This window comes from Dipodomys merriami, unplaced genomic scaffold, assembly GCF_024711535.1.
Source record: "Dipodomys merriami isolate MVZ:Mamm:240054 unplaced genomic scaffold, mDipMer1.0.p SCAF_41, whole genome shotgun sequence".
Classification (NCBI taxonomy): Eukaryota; Metazoa; Chordata; class Mammalia; order Rodentia; family Heteromyidae; genus Dipodomys; species Dipodomys merriami.
The window spans coordinates 11,281,179-11,302,628 of record NW_027205715.1 but is presented as its reverse complement, the minus strand read 5'-3'; the positions used below and the strand labels follow the sequence as shown (position 1 = coordinate 11,302,628).

At 48.6% G+C, this 21,450-nt stretch overlaps 2 protein-coding genes across 2 annotated transcripts; one reads left to right on the top strand and one right to left on the bottom strand.

The window, feature by feature from the left end:
• Positions 1 to 7,193, top strand: LOC138807017 (centromere protein T-like). Its single transcript, XM_069992577.1, has 13 exons — positions 1 to 120; positions 2,664 to 2,754; positions 2,870 to 2,957; positions 3,044 to 3,140; positions 3,253 to 3,389; positions 3,534 to 3,570; positions 3,734 to 3,882; positions 4,978 to 5,178; positions 5,413 to 5,532; positions 5,774 to 5,870; positions 6,253 to 6,423; positions 6,516 to 6,620; positions 6,709 to 7,193. The coding sequence occupies exons 1-13, from the start codon at positions 8 to 10 to the stop codon at positions 6,830 to 6,832; spliced, it is 1,530 nt and encodes a 509-aa protein (XP_069848678.1). The 5' UTR covers positions 1 to 7; the 3' UTR covers positions 6,833 to 7,193.
• On the bottom strand, positions 6,730 to 21,355 carry LOC138807015 (translin-associated factor X-interacting protein 1-like). Its single transcript, XM_069992576.1, has 16 exons — positions 21,280 to 21,355; positions 19,709 to 19,811; positions 13,842 to 13,954; positions 13,605 to 13,728; positions 11,437 to 11,530; positions 10,789 to 10,985; positions 10,285 to 10,420; positions 9,313 to 9,482; positions 9,061 to 9,220; positions 8,854 to 8,984; positions 8,586 to 8,708; positions 8,296 to 8,448; positions 8,061 to 8,170; positions 7,730 to 7,853; positions 7,527 to 7,633; positions 6,730 to 7,355 (listed from the first exon to the last, which is right to left on the bottom strand). Exons 1-16 carry the CDS (start codon positions 21,321 to 21,323, stop codon positions 7,091 to 7,093), a joined length of 2,154 nt encoding a protein of 717 aa, XP_069848677.1. The 5' UTR covers positions 21,324 to 21,355; the 3' UTR covers positions 6,730 to 7,090.
• Between the last annotated feature and the right edge of the window lie 95 nt (positions 21,356 to 21,450).

Sequence of the window (21,450 nt, the reverse complement as noted above, 5' to 3'; positions counted from 1 at the left end):
TGGGAGGATGGCGGACAGCTTCAGTCCGGACAGCGAGCCCACTACACGCACCCTGCTACGGCGGGTGCTGGATACAGCGGACTCCCGCACCCCGCGGCGACGCCGGAGTGCTCAGGCTGGGTTTGTAGGGGCGCTGCTAGAATGACTGATGAGTGGGGTCTCCAATCCTATTTGGAGAGAAATACTCTCTGGGAGGATCCGAGCCCCAGGCCCTGAGAACTGACCCAACTCCTAGCCCAGCTCAGCTTATCTGTGCCTCTAAATTTGGACATGTGGAGGCAAAAGATCGCCATTGCGTCCTCCGAATTACTTAGCCCAAACTAGCCTAGGATGTGGCCAGGTATTCGCCCTGCCTCTGCAGGTGTCCCCACTTTTCCTTGCATATTCAGTTCTACTTGCCCTGTGGCTTCTGACTTACGTGGAAAAAGCGTTAGGAAGCTGTCAACAAAGAAGTCAGGAAACAGAAACTGGAAAGGTGCTTTGCTAGGAAGCAGGACTTGGTTCTGATGTTTCTGGTAGAGGTGAACTCATGGGGCAAAAGGCGCAGAAGTTGGCATCTGCCAACCTGGTACAGTGTAGTCCTTTTCCTTATAGAGGAATGGCAAGTCATTTATCATTGGTTTTAGACCTATGAGTGATGGATCTGTGCTCAGGGAACCTGTAACCTGTACGTGGTTTTGAGAGGAATTGAACTGGATAAATGGACTGACAAAAAATTCTTAAATATCCTTCTTGGATTATATGGAAGTGTGGAATGTATACTCTTCATTTTTTTCTTCTATTATGTGGCAAACTTTTTATTCTTTTGTTGGTGGTGGTTGTGGAGCTTGAACTCAGGGTCTGAGCTTTTTTTTTTTTGGGTCCGGTCATGGGGCCTGAACTCTGGGCCTGGGCGCTGTCCCTCAGCTCTTCAGCTCAAGGCTAGTGCTCTACCACTTGAGCCCACAGCGCCACTTCCAGCTTTTTTTCTTTTTGCTTATGTGGTGCTGAGGAATCGAACCCAGGGCCTCAGACATGCAAGGCTAGCGCTCTACCACTGAACCACCTTCCCAGCCCGTTCTGAGCATTTTTTGGGGGGGGGGTGTCCAGTCGTGGGGCCTGAACTCTGGGCCTGGGCGCTGTCCCTCAGCTCTTCAGCTCAAGGCTAGCGCTCTACCACTTGAGCCCCAGCGCCACTTCGGCTTTTTTCTTTTTGCTTATGTGGTGCTGAGGAATGGAACCCAGGGCCTCAGGCATACAAGGCAAGCGCTACTACCACTGAGCCACCTTCCCAGCCCCGTTCTGAGCATTTTTGCTGGTTAATTGGAGATAGCCTCACCAACTTTCCTGTCTAGTCTGGCTTCAAACCTTGATCCTTAGAGATCTCAGCCTTCTGAGTAAATATGAGCCACCAGTCCCTGGCTTACTTTTATTTTTTATGATTCTGGCTCAGGTCAACTCTGTGAAATTTTTCTCAGCCTCCATTTCTAGTTAGATAGCTCCTCTCTTCTCATAATCCCTGTTGATCTAGGGCTGGGAAACAAGGAAATGGAAGGCACAAGTTGTTTATGGGTTTCTGGCCCTGAGAGCAAAGGGCATTAGGCCAGAAATTCTGGTAAAGGCTTATATCTGCATCCCCTATCTCTTCACCCTCACTTTTTTATTTTTATTTTTTGGTTGGTTGTAGGGCTTGAACTCTGAGCCTGACACTATCCCTCAGCTTTTCAGCTCAAGGCTAGTGTTCTATCATTTGAACCACAGCGCCACATCTGGCTTTTTCTGTTTATGTGGTACTGAAGAATGGAACGTAGGGCATCATGCTTGGAGTTTTGTTTTTTTTTTTTTTTTGGGGGGGGGTCCGGTCGTGGGGCCTGAACTCTGGGCCTGGGTGCTGTCTCTCAGCTCTTCAGCTCAAGGCTAGCACTCTACCACTTGAGCCACAGCGCCACTTCCGGCTTTTTTTTTCTGCTTATGTGGTGCTGAGGAATCGAACCCAGGGCCTCAGTCATGCAAGGCAAGCGCTCTACCACTGAGCCACCTTCCCGGCCCCGGGCCTCATGCTTGGGAGGCAAGCACTCTACCTTTGAGCCACCTTCCCAGCTCTCACCCTCACTTTTTTTTTTTTTTTGGTCAGCTGTGGGACTTGAACTCTGGGCTTGGGCACTGTCCCTTTGCTCTTCAGCTCAAGGCTAGCGCTCTATCGCTTGAGCCACAGCGCCACTTCCGTTTTCTAGTGGTTTATTGGAGATAAGAGTCTGACGGACTTTCCTGCCCAGGCTGGCTTTGAACCATGATCCTCAGATCTCAGCCTCCTGAGTAGCTAGGATTACAGGCGTGAGCCACCGGTGCCCGGCCCTCACCCTCACTTTTTAAGAATTCTCATATGAAAAAAAAGTTAAAGCAAAAAAAAAAAATTCTCAGATGCCATGCATTGGTGGCTCATACTGGTAAGCCTAGCTACTCACAATCTGAAGATTGTGGTTCAAAGCTAGTCCAAACAGGAAAGTTCATAATACTCATCCTCAATTACCCACCTAAAACCAGAAGTCAAGCTGTGGCTCAAAGTGATAGAGCACTAGCCTTTAGCGAAAGAGCTCAGGGACAGTGCCCAGTCCTTGAGTGCAGGCCCCAGGACCAAAAAAAAAAAAAAAAAAGAATTCTCAGAGCTATTGGTCTTTATACAGTTCCCCGAAAACCCTGCTTGAAACACGTTCCTCTACAAGACGGAGGAGCCAAACAAAGACAACTGCCAGACAGCATTCCCATGGAGGCAGGGTAAGTGACCAGTCACAACCACTCTAGAATTCTACATAGGATCCCGAGGTCTGTTTCTGCTCTTCTACCTTGAAGGCAGAAGAACAGACTAGATTCATGGTGCTTTTACCTGTAGTCTATTGGCAGATTAGCCCAGGTTCGAGCCAGTAAGAATCTGGAGGAACAGACACCGCGGACCCTGCTGAAGAATATCCTATTAACTGGTGAGCACTGGCCTGCTAGTTAGGTGCCGGTTCAACACCAGTCCTATGGTAGCCTTCTCAGCTCCATCATCTTCCTGTTTCTGCAGCCCCAGAATCTTCCATCCTGATGCCAGAATCAGTGGTGAAGCCAGAACCAGCACTACAGGTGGTCCAGCCTTCCAGAAGGGAAAGCAGTCGGGGCAGGTGCACAGTGAACTCATTTATGAGCTAGGTTGTTGGACAGCTCTGGTCTGGGAGCTTCTTCAGGGGCCTAAATGGTTTCCTGGCCTGTCTGAGATAAACTGTGTCCTTACAGTCTGGAGCTGCAACTTCCTGAACTAGAGCCCTCCACAACCCTAGCACCAAGTCTGCCAGCCCCTGGCAAGAGGAAGCAGAAGCTGAGATTGTCGTTGTTTCAACAAGAAGTAAATCAGGGGCTGCCTCTCCCTCAAGGTGAGGCATAGAACACTACCTGTTGCTGTCCTCTCTCTTCTGGTCTCTGGAGAGGTGGAAGATGCCCAAGAGAAGACTTTCATGGGCCTGGATAACTTACCATGATTTCTTCTTTTTTTATATCCTCTCACTGGTCACTGACAGATCCTGCAGGGAATGCTGATGCCTCATCACTTACCAGGTGCTGTTACCTCTTTTGGGGGTTGATGGAACAGAGGTCTGGGAAGGGAGGAACTCACTGGGAGCCACACCAAAGAGATGAGAGCCCCAGGACAGAAGGGGAATCCTTTGGCAAAAGTAGGCCTCAGGTACCTTACTTTCCTATGCTTCTTCCCTCACACCAGCTCCCTCAACCTGACATTTGCCACACCTCTTCAACCACAGTCAGTGAGGAGACCTGGTTTGGCCCGCAGACCTCCTACCCGAAGGGCTGTAGATATGGGTCTCTTGTTGCAAGATCTGCATGATAATTCCTCAGCCTTAGCTCCTCCAGGTAAGGTTGAGGTCTTCTCCATACAACTTTTGGGGAAAACTACCCCCTCCATGACAAAAAAGAGGTACAGCTGAGCCCAGGATTGTTCCTCTGCTGGTTGGATCAAGAACAGCAGTCCGTACTTTTTTTTTTTTGGTTGGTCGTGGGGCTTGAACTCTGGGCTTGGGCACTGTCCCTCAGCTCTTCAGCTCAAGGCGAGCGCTCTACCACTTGAGCTATAGCGCCACTTCTGGTTTTCTAGTGGTTTATTGGAGATAAGAGTCTCACAGACTTTCTTGCCCATGCTGGCTTTGAACCTTGATCCTCAGATCTCAGCCTCCTGAGTAGCTAGGATTACAGGCGTGAGCCACCAGCGCCCGGCTAGCAGGCAGTACTTTAATAAGTAGTTTCTGCTTTCTTTCACAAGTGTCCCTGGCCTTAATGTCAGGTCTGTATTTTCTAGAACCTCATATTTTTGAGCTACAAAGCTGAGGTTAGTAGGAAAGGGGTGGAGTTTAGTGGCTAGGTTCATCATCAGCTAGCTAATTAGAATTGACCTGGGATCCTGATTGCAGAACACAAGTTCACCAGAGTAGGACAGTTCTGGGCAGGGGAGAAGTAGAGAGTAAAGGAATGGTAAATAGTTGGAGTGGGGATGAGAGGGAGGGCAAGCTGTAGAAATGCCAGGACAAGGAGCAGGAAGGTAACATGGTCAGCTGTGGAAAAGAGATAAATGCTGCCAGGCACCGGTGACTCACACCTGTAATCCTAGCTACTCAGGAAGCTGAGATCTGAGGATCGTGGTTCAAAGCTAGCCCAGGCAGGAAAGTATGTGAGACTCTAACCTCCAATAAACCACCAGAAAACTGTAAGTGATGCTGTGGCTCAAGTGGTAGAGCCCTTGCTTTGAGGGATAGCACCCAGGTCCAGAGTTCAAGCCAACCAAAAGAGAGAGAGAGAGAGAGAGAGAGAGAGAGAAGTGGGGTTCAGAATCTTTCTCTGAAAGCCACAAAGGCAGGGCAGACCTGTAGAGCCCACTATGTGGGCCCTAGAAACTCCAGGGTTCAGCAGGTAGGCCTAGAATACACTGAGTTGCAGCCTGCTTTTCATCTCTAGGTGACAGTGTCAGAGCTGCTGTTGCTACTTTGCCAACGGATACGGTGTTGGAGGATACCCAGCCCTTCTCACAGCCCTTGGTTGGCCATTCTCCCAGTGTGTATCACTCCCAAGCCCACTCCTCTTACATTGGTACTGAAGATTCTGAGAAGGCTGTGGGTCATAGGACACACAGCATTGGGCCAGAGCTGCAGAACCACAGTGAGTATGTGGGGCAGGTGGTCTGGAGCCAAAGTTAGCTTAGGCAAGAGTTGGCACTGGTAGCTTTTCCTCCCAGATCCCATGTGTTTCCTAACTGGAATTCCTGGCTAGCAATTCCTCTACCTAGAATCAGAGTCAGTGTTGGGCCAAGAGGTTTCAAACCAGTTTCCTGGTGCTGCCTCTGGCATGTTCTCTTCTCAGTGAGTGAGGCTGGCTTTACTTTGCCTTTCTCAGAGCTACAACCTTGGCCTGCTGCTTCTTCAGAGGTATCAGAAGCAGAGAGATCTAAGGGGGCTGTGGAGGACAATGAGCCAGAAGGATCTATACAGAATGAAGACATTTCTGGCAGGCCAGGTAAAAGGCCCAGTGTAGGCATCAGCAGGAGGTTGGTGACTACTGTGTTAAGGACCTGGCACATAGAAGGGGCTTGCCTGGGAATTGACTTGAGGATTGCTGGTATTAGTGGGGAAGAGAAACTCTGAAGGGCATTTGGTTGACTGGAGATGGGTAAAGCCCTTGACAAGGAGACTGGACCTGCATGGCTGACAGAGATGGTGAAACCTGGGTCCCCTGTGACCCTGCCTTTTCTCTACAGCAAGTCCAGAATTGGCCTCCAGCACCCCTGAGTTCCTCCAGGCCAAGCGATCCCGTCAGTTTCTTGAGCCAGCCCCAACACAGCCTGATGTTGCAGTGTAAGAATCCAGGATTCTGGGCCTCTTGGGAAGGGGGCTGCACTGAGGTTGACATTTGGCACTTTATACAGACGGTGATCCCACTTTATGTCCCCCATGGATATGCAGATCACCCAGCACAGCAGCCTGAGCTGGGATATAGGGTGTTCCCCAATAACGTATTTGTCGTCCTGAAGCCTACTTCCAGGGGCTTAGAGAAGGAAAAGGTATCTGGGTTAGTGTGTAGTCAGAGAAGGCTTCCTTGAGGATGATTAGTGGAATTGAGACAGGCAATGATAGATCGTAAAGGGGAGAGACTAGGCCAGGTGCTAAGGAAGAAGCAGAACTTCAAAAGGGGCCTCCTCAAGTATCAGCTGTCACCTCTGTCTACTTCTGCTCCCAGCTTGCCTCCAGAGCCTAAGGAGCCTGTACCAGCCAAACTTAGGCCCCGGACTGCTGGCCCCAGACGCCGTCAAGATCCTTACAAAGCTGGACTGAGCCACTATGCAAAACTCTTTAGTTTCTATGCCAAGATGCCCATAGAGAAGAAAGCTCTCGAGATGGTGGAGAAGTGGTGAGTGCATCTTGTACTCCTGGGTGGGTAGAGGAGCCTCTTAGGTTATGAACAGACTCATTCAGTTTGCTCTCCCTCAACCTCCGTGGCAGCCTAGACAAGTATTTCCAGCACCTTTGCAATGATCTGGAGGTGTTTGCTGGTCATGCTGGCCGCAAGACTGTGACGCTAGAGGATTTGGAGCTGCTGATGCGACGGTAAGAGGGCAGAAAAGAGAAGCTGGGCAGGAGAGGGTGGAGGAGGGTGCTCATGCTAATGCTGGCTGCTCCTTTTTCTCTGCTGCAGGCAGGGTCTGGTCACTGAGCAAATCTCGTTGCATGTGCTTGTGGAGCGACACCTGCCCCTGGAGTACCGCCAGCTGCTCATCCCCTGTGCATTTAGCGGCAATTCTGTCTTCCCTGCTCAATGATGGCCAGGCCTCAACCTTTGCTCTGTCTGCACCAGGACCTTGTAATTCATATCGTTCTCCAGCTCTCTCCCCTCTTCCCTCTCCCCTAAGATCAATAAAGTATCACAAACAGAAATTCTGCTTTTTTGTACATGTCCTGGGGCCAGCCCAGATACCCCTTATCCCCCAGTCACTGACTTCCCAGCACAGCCTGGAATGAACAGTTTTATAATAAAAATGGAGTTATCACTGGAACACTCAGTGTTGCCCATCATGATCCTAGCTTGTGGGCTCTGGCTCTCGAGGCCCCATGCGCTTGGTGTCAGCAATGTGAAGTCGCTCTAGTACCTTCTGGAGCTCTACTGCAGTGCTCTCTTCCTCTTCTTCCTCCTCCTCCCCTTCCTTCTCTTTTTCCAAATCTGGCAGTTCTGACTCAGGAATCTGGAAGGCCTGGCTCAGATAGGCACTCAGTGTCTGTTTGTCAAGGCTGGGATCAATGGTCATCAGGGCCTTTCGTAGCTTGGATAGTGTCACCTCCTGATTGCTGTCCCCCCCCCAAGGAAAGAGAGGTTTGAGCCCTCCAGTGCCCTCCTTTCTGCCCTCCTTTCTGCTTGAGCAGTTTATAGTGCCCAGCAGCATAGGTGGGCCTAAGATGCTACCCTGTGGGTAATTCAGTGATTGAGTGGGCCTGTGGGCTCCCAGGTAGGTCACTTACAGTTTCAGGCCCAGCTGCTGCTGTAGCTCCTGTAAGTATGCTTCCTTCTCAGCCATATACTGTTCCCACAGCTTTTGCACAAAGGGCTCACTCTGGCCCTCCTCACTCTGGAAGGGGCCACAAGGCAGGGTAAGGCCACATTGACTGGAGTCCAGTTAAGGTTAGGGTAAGGGTAGAGCAAGTTCCTGGGCCCCCATACCCACCTCCATAAACAAAAAAGGGTAATTTAACACATCTGCAATGTTGCCAACATGCCAGCCCCCTGCCTCCATCAGCTCCTGAATTGCATCTTCCTTTTTGAGGGGGAAGGTGGTCTTAAGAATGTTGCTGTGGAAGGAGACACAATAAGTCAACAGGAACCCTGGTTGAGGGTGTCCACTCCTCTCTCCATCCCCTTTTGGGGCAGGGGGAGGGAATCACAACTAGTATTCAGAAGGACTGAGCTCTGGGGCTTTCTTTTTCCCTGCATACCTGGGGGCCAGGCCAGTGGAGATGGTGGGCTGGAGTTTGGGATGGCCTGGACTGGCCTCTTACCTGAACTGCTCACTGGTTAGTAACCCTTCATTTTGACTGTCAGCATTCTTCATCTCCTTTTGCAGCTGGGCTACTGTATCCCTGTAGTTGTTATATACACTCTCCGCCATCTACAGGGAAGGATGTATATTAACTAATGTGCTGCTTCCTGGATTAGTGGGTGCAGAGCTGGCCTATGCTGGGATTAGAGGTCCTTTTTGTCTCCTTAAGTGGAACAACCAGGGGCCAGGCTCACCTTTCCCATCAAGACTGCATAGAACTGACTCATGACCTCATTGGTGCGGAAGAGCTTGATATTTTCAAAAATGGTGTAAGCCCAGGCTATGGCCTCACTGGGCCCAAAACGATGCTCCAAGAAACTGATGAAGAAATCTTGGAACTTCTTTTTCTGTAGGGAGAAATGCTTGGTCAGCTTGCCAGAGTTGGCTCTCCTTACTTCCTAACCCCTTGAGTTGACCCCCACATTCCCGAAGAACTCTGATCTGAAGGCCTTACTAGACCAAAATGACTAGAGAGAAAGCTGACCTCATCTGTGAGCCGTTCCTTCCAGGCATCCTTGAGGAGTTTTACCACAAACTTTTTAGTTGGCTTCTTGTTCTCCACACTGCCTTCACACTGAAGGAAAACAGGGACATCTTCCCCATAGCCCTGGAAGGCAGAGTATCAGCTCTGTGGTCCCCACCTCCAAACACAGAAGAACCCCAGGTGGTCTCCCCAAAAGCTTATCTTCTCATTTGCAAGGTCTGTGGGCTCTGGCTCTAGGTCTCTGCCTCCCACGCGGGGACTCCCCTACCAGACCCTGGAAGAAGTCTTTCTCTCGGAGCAGGCCCTCGCCAATTTCCTCCAGGAGTATATCCACCAGCTGGTCACTGTTCTTGCCCTCTGCCAGTATATGCCACCGTTCTGAGCCCCCAGCCACCACATCTGCAAGTGGGGAGAGGGAGCTAGAGTCCAGGCCAGGCCATTCAGCAAGCCCTGGATCCCCGATGGCCGTAATTACTTTCACACTTGGTCCAGTCAGGTCGGGGTGTAGAGGTGCGTTGGATCTCTTGCAGCTCAGCTGAGAACTGGTCTCGCTCCTTCAGCGTCATCATGTATGACTGCAGCAATAACTCATGTTCCTTGCACACCTCCTCATAGTCAGCTTTCAGGCTATCCAGCTGTAGGCAAGGTAGATGGATCCTTAGCTACCCACTGGACTGATCCTGCCCTACCTACCATGTCTAGCTTAGCCTTGCCAGCCCACCAGCACCTGCTCTTGAAGATCCTTGTTGGTCTTCTCCTGCATTTCAAAATCTCTCCTTGGTACCACATCTCCAAAGTTGGCCTTCATGGTGTTGAGCTCCATCTGTGTGCGGGTCAGGTCTTGCCGGGTCATCTTCAGAGCCAGTGTCAGCTTCACAGGGTCCTCCCCCCAGACGCCTGCCAGGGAGGCCGGCAGCCTATGTCACCCTGGCTCTGGAGCTTGTAGCCCAGCGCTGGGTTGAATAAGCTCTTGGGACATGCTCTCTGTGCTGAGTCTTCTCCACAGTACTACCAGCCTAGGCTTAAATAGAGAAGCCTAGGATATGTAATAACCAGGTCAAAGAGGAGTTCAGTTCCTTCACCTTTCAGAAATGGTCCTGCTTAATGATCCTATGACTCTTGGTCCAGCTGAGAAGATCCCCAGCCCTGACTGGTGGCAGGGACATCTCCCACATGTGGGCACAGAATGAGTATTAGACATACTGAATGAGGCTGAGTCCTGGTGACTGTAATCCTAGCTACTCAGAAAGCTGAAATCTGAGGATCATGGTTCAAAGTCAGCCCAAGCAGGAAAGTCTGTGAGACTCTTATCTCCAACTAACCACTCAAAAACAGGAAGTGGTGCTGTGGCTCAAACTGATAGAGTGCTAGCCTTGAGCAAAAGAACCCAAGGACATGGGCTGGGAAGGTGGCTCAGTGGTAGAGCTCTTGCCTTGCATGCCTGAGGCCCTGGGTTCGATTCCTCAGCACCATATAAGCAAAAAGAAAAAAGCCGGAAATGGCACTGTGGCTCAAGTGGTAGAACGCTAGCCTTGAGCTAAAGAGCTGAGGGACAGCGCCCAGGGCCAGAGTTCAGGCCCCACGACCGGACCCAACAAAAAATAAATAAATAAAAGGAAATATTGAATAAATGGGGTGAATAATGAGAGGTGGACTTCTCTCCCATCCCTCAGAATAAGAGAAACTTGACTCTGGTTACCTGGAGACTGGGCTAGTGACATATCTTCCCGCTGGTACCGTAGCTCATTCAGGTCCCCAATGAGAATCTTTCGGGCATCTCTCTCACTGAGATAGTGCAAGTATTCTTCAGCTAAGTTCTTCCTCAGTTTGGATACCTGTTGCGAAGGTGGCTGTGTAGTTGGGGTTAGCTAGTCACTCCAGGGGTGGGATGGGGGCTGGGTGGTGCCCTTGGCTTAGTAACAGGAAAGGTAGAAGAAGGAAAGTGGCCAGTCTCAGGAGCCCAGCAAAGTGCCCAGGCTTTCCTCTGGGAATCTGCTAGTACCAGGGCCACACTGAGTCTGTGCTGAGCCTCCCAAGCAGAGAAGAGGGTGATGGGAATATGAACTCAGGGAGATGGAAGAGCTCTGTGTCATTCTAGGCAGAATGGAGAACGGAGTTAGGGGTTGCTTTAGTGCACAGGTGATCCCTGTGGTCACAGTGAAACAGGAATTCAGGAGCTGGGCAGCACACCACTTTCATTTACCTCACTCTGCAATGAGATCTTCTCCTCATTCTTTTTGTCAATGAGTTTTAGCAAATTCATCTTCTCGTTCTTCAATGTGGCGATTTCACTCTTCTCCTCAGCCCTCATAGCTAGGATCCTCTGGTTGCAGTCCTCATTTACAGTGACAAGCTTGGCCTTTAGGGGCTCTAGGGTCCGTATCTTGTCCCTTTGGTAGGCTAAGCAGGGATAAGTGGAAAAGTCCTTTTCCAGCCAGGGACAACAAACAGTCAGAAGACAGATGCTAAGGTTATGAGTGAATGGCTGTCAGTTACCAATTTCAGGAGTCTATGCTGGTCTTGTTCAAAGCCATGTCCCCTGCTTCAAGTCTTTCTGCACTTGTTTTGGGGGTCTGAAATCACAGCTATACCCTCACACCTATGCCTTTAGTCCTGAGCCCCAGCTTCTTCATACCTCCTGAACCTGGCAGGTGCTTATGCTCCTGGAATTGTTTCCTGTAAATACTACCTCTCTAGTTTTTACAATGGTGAGAGAGCATGGGGTACCCTGAGTGACCTTAAGGCCCAAGTTAGTAGCTGCCCCAGCTCTGCTATGGAGTCCCAGAAAAATCAGAAGAGAATCCTCTGTTGCCATTCCTATTTGGGCCCAGGAAAGAAGCTACCTTCTTACCCAGCATCAGCTCATATGCATTCTTGATGGAGGACAGCAATGGCTTATAGGTCTTGAAATCTTCTATGAAGAAGTCAAAGATTTCTCTGTAAGGCTGACCAGAAAAGGGAACCTGTCACTTCCTAGCACATACCTGCCACCTTGAAGCTGTCAGGTAACCCATAGCAAAGGAATGCTCTGGGGATCACTTAGATATCATAGGTGCCATGGACTTTGGGGAGGGGGTTCTCTGAAGGGTTTCTGAGACCTGGAAAACTATCATTGGCTAACTTTGCCACTGTCTGACCCCCTTCTCTGGCTGTATAAACAGCCAGCCTCTTGCTTTCTAGACCCTGCACCTCTCAGCAGCAGCACCCCTCCCCTCCACTTCAAAGCCCCATGGAATCAGGAAATTGAAAATTCTAGCCTTGCATTCTGACCCTAAAGTAGAATTGTGGCCTCCTGTCCCCTTTGGACACAGGATGATTCTTTTTTTTTCCTTTTGGAAGGGGTGCCTGGATATGGAGGCTAGATTTGCATACACAAAAATCAGCAAGTGTTTGAGGCAGCATTGTTTGCTTCCCCAAAATTCAGCCCTATTACTTCCTACTGGACTGCCTTTAAGCTTCTGCTTCCTCACTGGTGAGGTATCTTCTGCTTGTAAGATTGTGCCCAGGGCCTGGCCCATGGACAGCTCAGTAAATGCTTCAGTCATGATCAGAAGTGAGAGATTCCCTGTTATCATCCTTGAGTCTCTCTCGGATAAACACCAGAATCTAGAATGCAGCTTCTTCTCTCCTTCTTTCCCTCTCTCCTTTCTTCCCTACCTCCCTCCTTTCTTTCTTCCTTCTCTCTCCTCTTCTCTTTCCTTCCTTTGCCTCTGAACTGGTTCCTCAAGATTAGGGTTGTTATTACTAGGCTAGTGGACTCTATTTGATTTTTGCTTTCCCAACTGCCAGATTCAAGCTCCATTTACTGATGTCATTTTGTGTGTGCTTGCTGGTCCTGGGGCTTGAATTTAGGAGTTGGGTGCTGTCATTGAAGTTTTTTTTTTTTTTCCTCACAAGGTTAGTGCTCTATCACTTGAGCAGAGTTCCACTTCTGGCTTTTGGGGGTTACTTGGTGATAAGAATCTACTGGAGGCAGGGCGCTGGTGGCTCACGCCTGTAATCCTAGCTACTCAGGAGGCTGAGATCTGAGGATCGTGGTTCAAAGCCAGCCCAGGCAGGAGAGACCGTGAGACTCCTATCTCCAATAAACCACCAGAAAACCAGAAGTGGCGCTGTAGCTCAAGTGGTAGAGCGCTGGCCTTGAGCTGAAGAGCTGAGGGACAGCGCCCAGGCCCAGAGTTCAAGCCCCACGACCGACAAAAAAAAAAAAAAGAATCTACTGGACTTTTCTGCCCAGGCTGAATTCAAACCACGATCCTCAGATCTTAGCCTCTTGAGTAGCTAGTATTACAGGTGTGATCCACAGGTACAAAGCTCTGATTCACTGATGTCTATGGAGCCAGCCTAGCAGCTGAAAGGACAGGAGAGAGCATCCAGTCTACACAATTTAGTGAAAAAAACAAACAAACAAGGTTCAGTATTTTTTGGGGGGGGGGGAGGGAGTTGGTCGTGGGGTTTGAAGTCTGGGCCTGGGCACTGTTCCTGAGCTTTTTGGCTAAAGGCAAGTGCTACACCCCTTGAGCCACAGCAACACTTCTGGCTTTTTCTGTTTATGTGGTACTGAAAAATCAAACCCAGGGTTTCATGCATTCTAGGCAAGCAGTCTACCACTAAGCCACATACCCAGCCCTTTGGTAGTATTTTTGTTTGATTTTTGTGCTGGTACTGGGGCTTGAACTCAAGGCCTAGGTACTGTTCTTTAGCTTTTTTCAATCAGGCATAGTGCTCTATCACTTAAGCCATAGTTCTACTTCTGGCTTTTTGCTGGCTATTTAGAGATAAGAATTTCATGGACTTTCTTGCCTAGGCTGGCTTTGAGTGATGATTCTCAGATCTCAGCCTCCTGAGTAGCTCAAACTTGGGAGCCACTGAAGACCTGGCTCACTGACCTTGTTATAGGATATGCTTTTCTTCAGGAGAGACCCAGATGAGCCAGATCCCTCAGAATGTCTAACCTGCTCAGTATCAGTGGGTGAGGTTTCTTCCTGCCCTCCACTATATTTAATCTGTGACTCTGACCTGTAACCTCAGCTCCTGCGTGGAATCTGTGCCCAGGTCCAGCAGGAGAAGTTCCTTGCGTAGGTAGTTTTCTAGCTGCTCCAGGTACTTGGGTTTGGCTATGCCCAGGGGATGATGCTGCCAGCTATTGAAAAGAATGCAGGATGGGATGTCACCAGCACCCTTGGCCTGGGACATCACATACATCAACCCTATCTGCCTGGTATATCATTCACCATTAGACCAACCCTGTCTTACCTAGGTCGCTTCCGGTGCTCATCGGAACAGGGCTTTTGATTCTGCAGAACAGTCTGGCCACTGGCGAATGTGGGCCATGGGGACAGGTGGCCACTCAGGGAGAACTGCCAGGGCTTCAAGGAGAGAATATGGTGTTACTATGGCAACATGACTCCCTCCTTCCTGATATTCCTACATCCTTCCTCCCACATTCCCATTTATTTTCCCCACTACCATTCTCCTCTGGTATACTCTCTCTCTTTCTCTTTTTGGGGGGTCCAGTCATAGAGCCTGAACTCTGGGCCTGGTCCCTCAGCTCTTCTGCTCAAGGCTAGCGCTCTACCACTTGAGCCACAGCCCTACTTCCGGATTTTTTCTTTTTGCTTATGTGGTACTGAGGAATCGAACCCAGGGCCTCATGCATGCAAGACAAATGCTCTACCACTGAGCCATCTTCCCAGCCCTCTCTCTCAATCTTGACATGGTTTCTCACTATGTAGATTCTAGGTTGGCTTCAAACTTAAGATTCTCCCCTGAGGTTCTGGGATGACAGGATGACAGGTGTGTCTCATCAATCTTGGCTCATAATTAAGACTATGGTCCTTGAGTTAGGGCACATGGGTTAAAGCTCTTATCTCCCTTACTAACTGTGTGGTCATGGGTTTACTTCTCTGAGCCTCAGTCTCTGTATCTACCATCATGGGGATAATGGTGGTCACCACTTTCCTGTACTGAGGTGAGATGCCATGACACTATGGCTCCTGCTTGGAACTCAATGAAAGTGAGCTATTCTCTTTTGTATTAAGTCAGTGAGTATTGAATACCTGTGCTGTGAAAACAGATATGAGTTACCAGAGAGCCTGGCCCTGGCCCCATGAAATAGTATGGCTAAAAACAGAGAGGAAGGCAGACCCAGCCTCAAGCCTGGACTTACAAGACAGAGGTAGACATGCAGCAGAGGGTGCTATAAACCTTGAGAGAAGATTGGGCTATGCCACTGGGGGCAAAGGGAAGTAGGTGAGGAACCCCAGAAATGGAATTCATTTGGAACCTTGAGCAGGGGCAGGGGCAGGGGGCATGTAGTAATCTTTTCATGAAGCGCTCATGGCAGGGAGGTCAAATATAACCCTCTGGTCCAGAGCAGCCTTCTAAGTTTTTATGTCTTTTTTTTTTTTTTTTGGTGGTGCCCCAGGACCTCAAGTATGGTAGGTAAGCACTGTACCACTTTATACTGTATCACTTAGCTACCTAGGGTTTTATTCAATCCAATCATTCACTTGTTCATCAAGCTCATCTGGGTCCTAGTGCATATCAGATCCTGCTGGATTCTAAGGACATGTGGGAAGCTGGGGACAATGGGTATGAATTGATGATCACAAGTCAACATGAAATGAGTGAAGCCAGTGCAGGTTCATGGAGGTTGGGAGGCCCTCACTGGGATAGGCCAGGAAAGGTTGGCTCTGTAAGCGGTGGGTAATGAGGCTATACAGCTGAAATAAAAGCAAGGGAGTAGGTGAGATCACTTAGGCAGTCTATGAGTGGTAGAAAGACACAAAGAATGCCTGGATAGCATAAAGACTCCAGGATATAGATTTGAAGAGCTGACGCCCAGGAAGAGCAGGTTGTCTGAGGTTCTGGTTTAGGCTAAGGCCTGGAACAAAGAGCCCAGGCAGAAGGGGTCAGAGCTGGAACAGCAACAGTGTTGTTTTATTTCCTCCTCCTTCTCCTCCTCTTTTTCTTCTCCTCCTCCTCCTCCTCCTCTTTTTCCTCTTCTTCTTTTTCTTCTTCTTCTTCTTCTTCTTCTTCTTCTTCTTCTTCTTCTTCTTCTTCTTCTTCTTCTTCTTCTTCTTCTTCTTCTTCTTCTTCCTCCTCCTCCTCCTCCTCCTCCTCCTCCTCCTCCTCCTCCTCCTTCCTCTTTTGTGCCAGTATTAGGGTTTGAACTCAAGACTTGGGCACTGTTCCTGAGGTTTTCTGCTCAAGGCTAGCACCCTACCACTTGAGCCACACCTCCACTTCTGGCTTTTTGTTGGTTAATTGGAGATGAGTCTGTCAGATTTGTCTGCCTGGACTAGCTTGCAATAGCAATCTTCAGATCTCATTCTCTTGAGTAGTTAAGATTACAAGCATGAGCCACTGGTGCCCAGCTAGCAGTAGCATTTCTAACTTAAGAACAGAACAGTAGGTTGGGAAGGTGGCTCAGTGGTAGAGTGCTTGCCTTGCATGCCTGAGGCCCTGGGTTCGATTCCTCAGCACCACATAAGCAGGAAAAAAAAAAGCCAGAAGTGGTGCTGTGGCTCAAGTGGTGGAGCGCTAGTCTTGAGCTGAAGAGCTGAGGGACAGCGTCCAGGCCCAGAGTTCAGGCCCCACGACCGGACCCTCCCCCCCAAAACAAAAAGAAAAAAAGGAAAAAATCAAAAAGCTATCAGAGATTATTATTCCCTAATGATAGGATCATGTATTATTACTTTTGTATAATTGCACATTTTCAACATTTTCTACAATGAGCAAAGGACACCTTCAGATTGAAAAGAAAATTGAATTATTGAAAAAGTCTCATTTGTGCTCTGAACTCAGCCTCCCATTCTCAGGAATAGAGAATCCAGGATGCCTGCCTGCCCTGGGTTCTTGTTCAGGCGAATGGTAAAAAGCTCTTCCAGTCTAATGGCAACTGGCTCTTAATGTGGAAAATGCCATCATTTTCTCAGACGGTTCTTGGCATGACTTTTTCTACTGAATCCTGCTAGTTTTGTACATGTTTTAACTCAATCGTGGGATCATTCATTCCATATTTATGGAAGGTACATATTTAGCTTAGTTGCTTGGCCCAGGGAAAACACCAGCCTTTTGAAAGGGCTCTGGGTTGACCTATCTCTGTACCTGTAGAATTATTTTTGTGTCAGTTCTGGGGTTTGAACTCTGGGCTTGGGTGCTGTCCCTCAGTTCTCCAGCTCAAGGCCAGTGCTCTACCGCTTGAGCCACAATGCCACTTCCAGTTTTCTAGTGGCTTATTGGAAATAAGAGTCTCACGGAGTTTTCTGCCCGGGCTGGCTTTGAACCGTGATCCTTAGAACTCAGCTTCCTGAGTAGCTAGGATTACAGGCGTGAGCCACCAGTGCCCAGCTTGTACCTCCAGGATTGATGGCATCATATTTGGCACTCTTTATAGTCTTAGGTAGCACTCAATAAATATTGTAAAATAAATAAGTTAGGTGTCAGTGAGTGACTCATGCCTGTGATCCTAGCTACTCAGGAGGTTGAGATATGAGGATCACAGTTCAAAGCCAGCCTGGCAGGAAAGTCTGTGAGACTCTCATCTCCAAAAAACTTACTGCCACCACCACCACTACCACCACCCCCACAATAAAAAGGCTGAAATGGCACTGTGGTTCCAAGTGGTAGAGTGCTATCCTTGAGCAAAAGCTCAGGGACAGTGTCCAGGTTCTAAGTTCAAGCTCCAGGGCTTGCATGCGCACACACAAACACAAGAAGAAAGAAAGGGGGTTTGGAAGGTGGTTCAGTGGTAGAGCGCTTGCCTTGCATGTGTGAGGCCCTGGGTTCGATTCCTCAGCAGCACATAAGCAAAAAGAAAAAAGCCGAAAGTGGTGCTGTGGCTCAAGTGGTAGAGCACTAGCCTTGAGCTGAAGAGCTGAGGGACAGCGCCCAGGCCCAGAGTTCAGGCCCCACGACCAGACCCCCCCCCCCCGCAAAAAAAGAAGAAAGAAGAAAGGAAAGACAGAAAGGAAGGAAGGAAGGAAGGAAGGAAGGAAGGAAGGAAGGAAGAAAAACAGAAAAAGAAAAGAAAATATAGAGCTGGGCACTGATAGCCCACACCTGTAATCTTAGTTACTCAGGAGGCTGATATCTGAGGATTGCAGTTCAAAGCCAACCTGGGCAGGAAAGTCTATGAGACTTATCTCCAATGTAGTTACAACATAGCCGGTAGTGGAGCTGTGGCACAAATGATACAGCACTAGCCTTGAGCATAAAAGCTCAGGGATAGAACCCAGGCCCTGAGTTCAAGCCTCAGGACCAGCACAAAAAAGAAAAGAAAAATATAGGTGGGAAAAAAGATGAAAGAATTAGGCTGGGTGTTGGTGGCTCATGCCTGTAATCCTACTCAAGAGGCTGAGATCTGAGGACCACAGTTCAAAGCCAGCTCAGGCAGAAAAGTCTGTGAGACTCTTATCTGCAGAAAAACATTCAGAAAACTGGAAGTGGCGCTGTGCCTCAAGTAGTAGAGCGCTCGTCTTGAGCTGAAGAGCTGAGGGACAGCGTCCAGGCCCAGAGTTCAAGCCCCATAACCGACAAAAAAAAAAAAGATGAAAGAATTAGAGTTTAATACCCTCCTATCAGGATAAGCTACACCAAGTAGAGAAAGGTGAAGAACGCTAATTTCAAGGGTAACATAATTGATGACAGGTGAACAGATTTATAACCAGATTGGATGGGTTGTGCCCTGTGCAACCCCCTGCAGGTGAAAATGCAAAGGCAGCCACAGGGTGATGGCAGGAGAAACAGTGGCCCCTAGTGGTTAACCATGGCCATGCAGAAAAAGCCCAAATGAACCTGGCTGCAGGATCACAGAATAATGTGACCCCTGATGGGAGCAAGGAGTTGGACAGAGCCTGCCCTGCCAGGATGTGTTTCTACGGAGAATACATATTATTCTCTGGACAAGAAGTTTCTGCCCTCACAAAGTGTATTATAACCCAATGTTCCCAACTTCACAAGAAACACACTTACATCAGGAAAACCATCACATTGTCTATAGTGTTTCCACAGTAAATTGGAATTAGAAGTTTACTCAAATGTGTTTATTTTTGTTTTTCCTCTAAGATTTGGAAAGTATTTGTGGATTGGACTGTAGCAATAGCAATTAGCAACAAAGTGTGTGTGTGGGGGGGGTTGTAGCTCAATGCTAAGTACTTGTGTACAGAGTGAGGCACTCTGATTCCTAGTATCAAAACAAAGAAAATCAAAACAAAAAGCAGGCTAGTGACAGGCTAGTCAAGTGGTAAAGTGCCTGTCTAGTAAGCACAAAGCCCTGACTTTAAATCCCAGTACCACCCAAACAAACAAAACCCCACCAAAACAAAATATACTAAAAGTACTTAGAAGATAGTGCAATAGCTTTCTTTCTTGGGGAAAGAAAATGAAGTTGAGATAAGGTCTGGTTATGTAGCCTTGGCTAATCTTGAATTCTAGAGATATTTGTGCTTCAGCCTTCTGAGTTCTGAGGTTATAGGCACATAGCAACCTACCTCTGTGACAGCACTATTTTTATACAAAAACCTTAAGAGTGTGAATGGAGGAGGAACTCAGAGCAAACAACACAATAAAGAAATATCCCCTTCCTCTACTTTCATACCCCTGCTCATTATGGTGCTTTTGACATGTATCAGTCTCAGCCAGGCACCTCTGGCTGACACTTAGCTCCTTAGGAGGTTGAAATCAGTGCCCCAAACAAAACATGTCAGCCACTGAAGGACCCTATCAGACATTATGACCATAAAGAAAAAAAAAGGCATAGTCACAGAATTGAAGGAACTTGGCAAAGCTGGTGTGATCATCCCAGCATCTACCACAGTGCCCACCATATGCCTGGCTGGATGAAGAAATGAGGTCCATTTCAGAATGATGAGGTACAGTGAAGGGGGGTCTGGGGACAGCAGCTGTGTGTCTCTGCCTGAGGAGGTCTGTGAAGGCTTTTTGGAAACTAATGTGCACTCCCTCTTCTCCAAAACCTAGTAGGTATCTGTGAACTATATGCCCTTGATTGGGAAGAAGCCTCTTTGGTCAATTCAGGTAAATGTTTTTTTTTAGGGTTACAGACAGGGAAACAATTCCCAGAGCCTAATGTAGGGTTCCAAAAAGCGATTGTTACTAACCAGTGCCTTCCATTTCTGAGAATAATTACGTTTCTGGATAAATTTTGAGTCTCCATAAGGGGATTCATCATCTGAAGTCCCTTTTGAAGTTCTTGGCTGTGATCTGCACAGAAAAGGAGAAACTGGTCATGCGTGACAGAGCCCAGAATAGGGAGAGCCTTTTCAACCATTGCAAAATCCAAAAGGCATGGCCTCTATTCTCCTCAGGGTCAGGCTCTGGGTCTTCCCAGCACTGCTTCCAGATTCCCAGAGATGCTACCCAGCAAGCCCCTGGCTCTGAGCCCAATCCAATTTCATACATTCCGAGAAGCATTCTTCTCATCACATTAGTCTTACCAACTCCTACAGTAGCAGGAACCCAGAGAGTCCAGGCACCAGTGGCTCTCCCCTGTAATCTCGCCACTCAGGAGATTGAGATTTGAGGACCAATCATGGTTTGAAGACAGCATGGGCAGGAAAATCTTAAAGAGGGGCTGGGAATGTGGCTTAGTAGCAGAGTGATTGTCTAGCATGCATGAAACCCTGGGTTTGATTCCTCACTACCACATAAACAGAAAAAGCCAGAGGTGGCACTGTGGTTTAAGTGGTTGTGCTAGCCTTGATCAAAAGAAGCTCAGAGACAGTGCTCAAGCCCTGAGTTCAAGCCCCAGGATTGGCAACAACAACAACAATCGTAAAGATTTTTTTCTTTTTTCTTCTTTTTTGCTGGTTACAGTGTTGTCCCTGAGCTCTTCAGCTCAAGGCTAGCTCTACCACTTGGGCTACAGTGCCACTTCTGGTTTTCTGGTGGTTTATTGGAGATAAGAATCTGCCTTGGCTGGCTTTGAACCATGATCCTCGGATCTCAGCCTCCTAAGTAGCTAGGATTACACGATTGAGCCCTCTATGCTGGGCAATCTTAAAGATGCTTATCTCCAATTAGTCAACACACAAAAAAAGAGAAGGAAATGGCTTAAGTGGTAGAGCACCAGCCTTAAGCAAAAGGGCTAAGCAAGAGGACCTGAGTTCAAGCCCCAGTGCAGGCAACCAACCAGACAGGTAAATTTTTTGCCCCTGATGGCTTTGAACTTTGAGCCTCAGCTCTCGGCCTCTTGAGTAGCTAGGATTATAGCCACTGAGCTCCAGCCTGGCCTTTTTTTTTTTTTTTTGCTTTTGTGCTTGAACTTGGGGCCTGGTTGCTGTCCCTGAGTGAGCTCTTGTCCTCAAAGCTAGCACTCTACCACTCAGCTACAGCTGCACTTCCGTTTTTTTGTTAGTTAATTGGAGATAAGAGTTCCTGCCCAGGCTGGCTTTGAACCTTGATCCTCAGATCTCAGCCTCCTGAGTAGCTAGGATTACAGGCATGAGTCACCAGTGTCTGGAGAGCCTGCCCTTTTGCTAGCACGTAACTCCATCCTCACTGGACCGACAACTGGGATTCTGATTCTGCATCACTGATTCTGTGGGATTGGAGCCTCAACACAAAGAACTGGAGGCCAATGAGCAGTGCAGAGATACTGACCAGGTGTCATCTCCCTTTCTGAAAGCGTACTTAAGCCCTTCTCTCCTCCCTCAGTTTTATCAACGCCTACCTCGGCTTGGAGAAGCTGTACAGACGCTGCTGCGCGTTATCCATGACCCTCTGGCAGGCAGGCGGCCAGCACTCGCAGAACGGGAAGCTGAGATAGTGTACGGCCTGTCGCCTTGGCAACTAAACTCCCAGCTACTCCTGCGGTGAAGGCGGGACCAGGGTTGTGCCACGC

Excerpts from the sequence above, each read along its gene's own strand:
- LOC138807017 (XM_069992577.1), top strand. The coding sequence starts at position 8 with ATGGCGGACAGCTTCAGTCCGGACAGCGAGCCCACTACACGCACCCTG. Across the intron at positions 121-2,663 it reads CGCCGGAGTGCTCAGGCTGG|TTCCCCGAAAACCCTGCTTG; the intron begins GTTTGTAGGGGC and ends GTCTTTATACAG. Across the intron at positions 6,621-6,708 it reads TTGGAGCTGCTGATGCGACG|GCAGGGTCTGGTCACTGAGC; the intron begins GTAAGAGGGCAG and ends TCTCTGCTGCAG.
- LOC138807015 (XM_069992576.1), bottom strand. The coding sequence starts at position 21,323 with ATGGATAACGCGCAGCAGCGTCTGTACAGCTTCTCCAAGCCGAG. Across the intron at positions 8,449-8,585 it reads AGGAACGGCTCACAGATGAG|AAAAAGAAGTTCCAAGATTT; the intron begins GTCAGCTTTCTC and ends TTCTCCCTACAG. Across the intron at positions 7,356-7,526 it reads CAGCAGCTGGGCCTGAAACT|CAATCAGGAGGTGACACTAT; the intron begins GTAAGTGACCTA and ends GGGGGGGGACAG.